The sequence below is a fragment of the Crinia signifera genome, chromosome 2 (assembly GCF_055691185.1).
Source record: "Crinia signifera chromosome 2, ASM5569118v1, whole genome shotgun sequence".
Lineage (NCBI taxonomy): Eukaryota > Metazoa > Chordata > Amphibia > Anura > Myobatrachidae > Crinia > Crinia signifera.
In genome coordinates this window covers 209,620,495-209,623,181 of record NC_139218.1, presented here as the reverse complement: position 1 = coordinate 209,623,181, position 2,687 = coordinate 209,620,495, and the positions used below count along the sequence as shown (strand labels likewise).

The window sequence follows — 2,687 nt, the reverse complement described above, 5'->3', positions numbered from 1 at the left end:
CCCTGCCAGAATTAAATCATACCCTGCGCAAGGCTGCAAATGACTTGCAAAAATTACACCGATTGCCATAAGCTGTGTACACACAGGGCAATATGATCGCTGGCAATATATTGCTCAGCAATCATATTGTTCAGTGTCCCATTTTCATCTGCGACCAGAGATGGTCGCTGATGAAAATGACACGCTGCCGGGAGAAGAGGCAGTGGAGGTCGCGGGTCAGAGAAGCATTGCTGTGAATAGATGCCGTGCGCATGCACATAGCTTCTATTCCCTGCTAAGCAGAGCAGAGGGTAGTAGGGAGAATGCCTAACTGCTTCTCCTACCATCGTAGGACCCTAGACAGTCGTCGTCGTCGTCCCCCCCAAAAGGGACATTCCAGTTAAAATCGGGACAGTTGTGAGGTATGACTTGAATGCAGGTCTGTATTAGTCTTTCCCAGAAATCGATCAGTGACACATTTTAATAGTCTGCCTTCATAGAAATAACTACATGGATTTTTTTTAAAGCATGAACTGAAAATTTTCTTACAGTAGAATAGTAAAAAAAATTTTTTTGATCTTACATAAAACCTATAAGCAAGGCCCTAATTACAATAGGTGCAGGAGATCCAATTGCTTTGGACCTAGACTGCTACCCTGGGCGGATTAAGGGTCTAATGGGCCTGGAGCTGAAAATGTTCAAGGGCCTAATATGAGAAGAGGAGGAGGTGAGGCCAATACGATGTAGGCATGTAGAACCCATATACTATGGGCCTATTTTTATGTAGAGGCCTGGAGCTGAAGCTCCATTTGCCCCTTTGGTAATATGGCCCTAATCCCCAACAATCCTGTCAGGAGGCCACACAGTGGCAAAACAAGAGACAGAACATAAAGATGAAACCCATTAAGTGATTGTATGCAAGTGCACTTTTACTAAATACCAAGTAAGTTTCACAGGATTTGTTCCTAAATAAGAAAATGTCCCATTCCTAAGCTTGCCATACTTTCCCGTTAAACTACTCGCCAGTGACTTGCGGTGGTGGCTGTGTTCAGAGAGTCACAGGCACTCACTGTTGGCGCCAGGTGCACGCTCCAGTGTTCAGCCCCTAATGGTTGCATGCTTCTGCGACCAGCCATTTCCCCCTGCGGCTCCCCCCCAGCAGAGTCTCCTTTTCATCAGCGACCATCTCTGGTCACTGATGAAAATGGGACACAGCAATATATTGCACCATGTGTACACAGCTTAAGGGAACGGAAAGGACTTCTAAAAGGTGTCCTTGGAAAGCAGATTTCAAGACGCAGTATACCGCCTGCTGCTATTTCAAAATATAGGAGACGTACAGTACAGACCGCATAATGCATATTGTGAACAGTGAACACTGTGTGCCTGATAGACTAGTAACGCTATGACACAATTTGGCATTTTCGCCACAACAAAAAAAAGGATTGCTAAATAGATATTCATACATCATTTTATTTTAAACAATATAATAAAAACAAAGATAACTTTTAATAACATAATAAAAAAGATATATTCAGATACATAGAAGAAAATTTTGCATAAATACAGTCTGTAAAGAAAAGAAATGTATGGACAGAGGTAACCCGTGTTCCAGTGTTATTGCCTATATTGTAGGTAGGTGTTAAATTTGATGAAGAGGCTCACTACTGTATTATATAGAGAGCCCAGTACAACACATTAAACAAAACTGAGGTGTAAGTAACTTATCATGCAATGCCTTGAACTTCGGAGAAGAACTGCAGCATCTAAAGTGAAAGTCAGTGTAACAGTAAATCTCACACGGAGCACTCTGATTGCAGAGTTGCTCCCATGTGACATGAGTACAAACATCCTCATTGTAAAATGCCATGATCTGTTATACAAAAAAAGCAAATCCAAAAATAAGCCATCTTTGTAAACATTATTATATATTTTTTTGTATTTTAAGCATTTATCAAATTACTTTTTAAGGAATATCTTTGTGTTGTATTTACACCAAGTTAAGGACTCATTGGATGTGTTAACATTTGAATTTTAAAATATATTTCAGTATGACCAAGATTTGTTGCGGAAGCAAAAACTTGTTACAACATAAAACAAACCTTACAAGAAAATATGAAGTTGCCATTTAAGACATGTCGTTACACACGTGTTTTATATTGAACTTAATGTAAACAAAACTGTGAATTTAAAATAATTAGTGACTTCAAAATAGTCACTTGATGTAGATGTAATGTTGTTGTAGTGCTAGATGTCATCGTCATTTCTCCCCTGGTATTTTACAAATACAATCAGCATTATAATAGCAAAGAGGGTACATAGAGAACCGAAAACAAGATATGCAATTCCCAGGAATGGGTTCTTTCCTCCCATCCAAGACACACTGCTGAATACAATCTTCTTTCTTCCACCAAAACTTAAAACTGGATAATCTTTTAATCAGGTTAAGGTTTCTCAACTATCAATGGTGATTTCACTTTATTAGTAAATTCAGAATGATGCAATATGAAAATAATTTGCCCAAATACAATAATATGTACACAACAAAAACAAACAAAAAAAATATTCATATAAATACTTTAAAGTCCCATACACACTAGAAGATTATATTTCCTATCTGGCTGGTTAGAATGAAAATTTTTGGAAACAAATTCCAAATCAACCATTTGCTCCAAATAGCTGGAAAATGGACAAAAGCCGTCATCTGC

At 38.5% G+C, this 2,687-nt stretch overlaps 1 protein-coding gene across 4 annotated transcripts in view; it reads right to left on the bottom strand.

Moving 5' to 3' along the window:
- Positions 1-1,434: 1,434 nt before the first annotated feature.
- LOC146060445 (cell cycle control protein 50B-like) overlaps positions 1,435-2,687 on the bottom strand; it is a 47,796-nt gene continuing 46,543 nt past the window's right edge. For all 4 annotated transcript variants that reach the window (XM_083173654.1, XM_083173653.1, XM_083173655.1 and 1 more), the window contains exon 8: positions 1,435-2,411. In XM_083173654.1, coding sequence (XP_083029780.1) covers positions 2,227-2,411 — 185 coding nt within the window. In that variant the 3' untranslated portion in view covers positions 1,435-2,226. The remainder of the gene's footprint in view (positions 2,412-2,687) is intronic.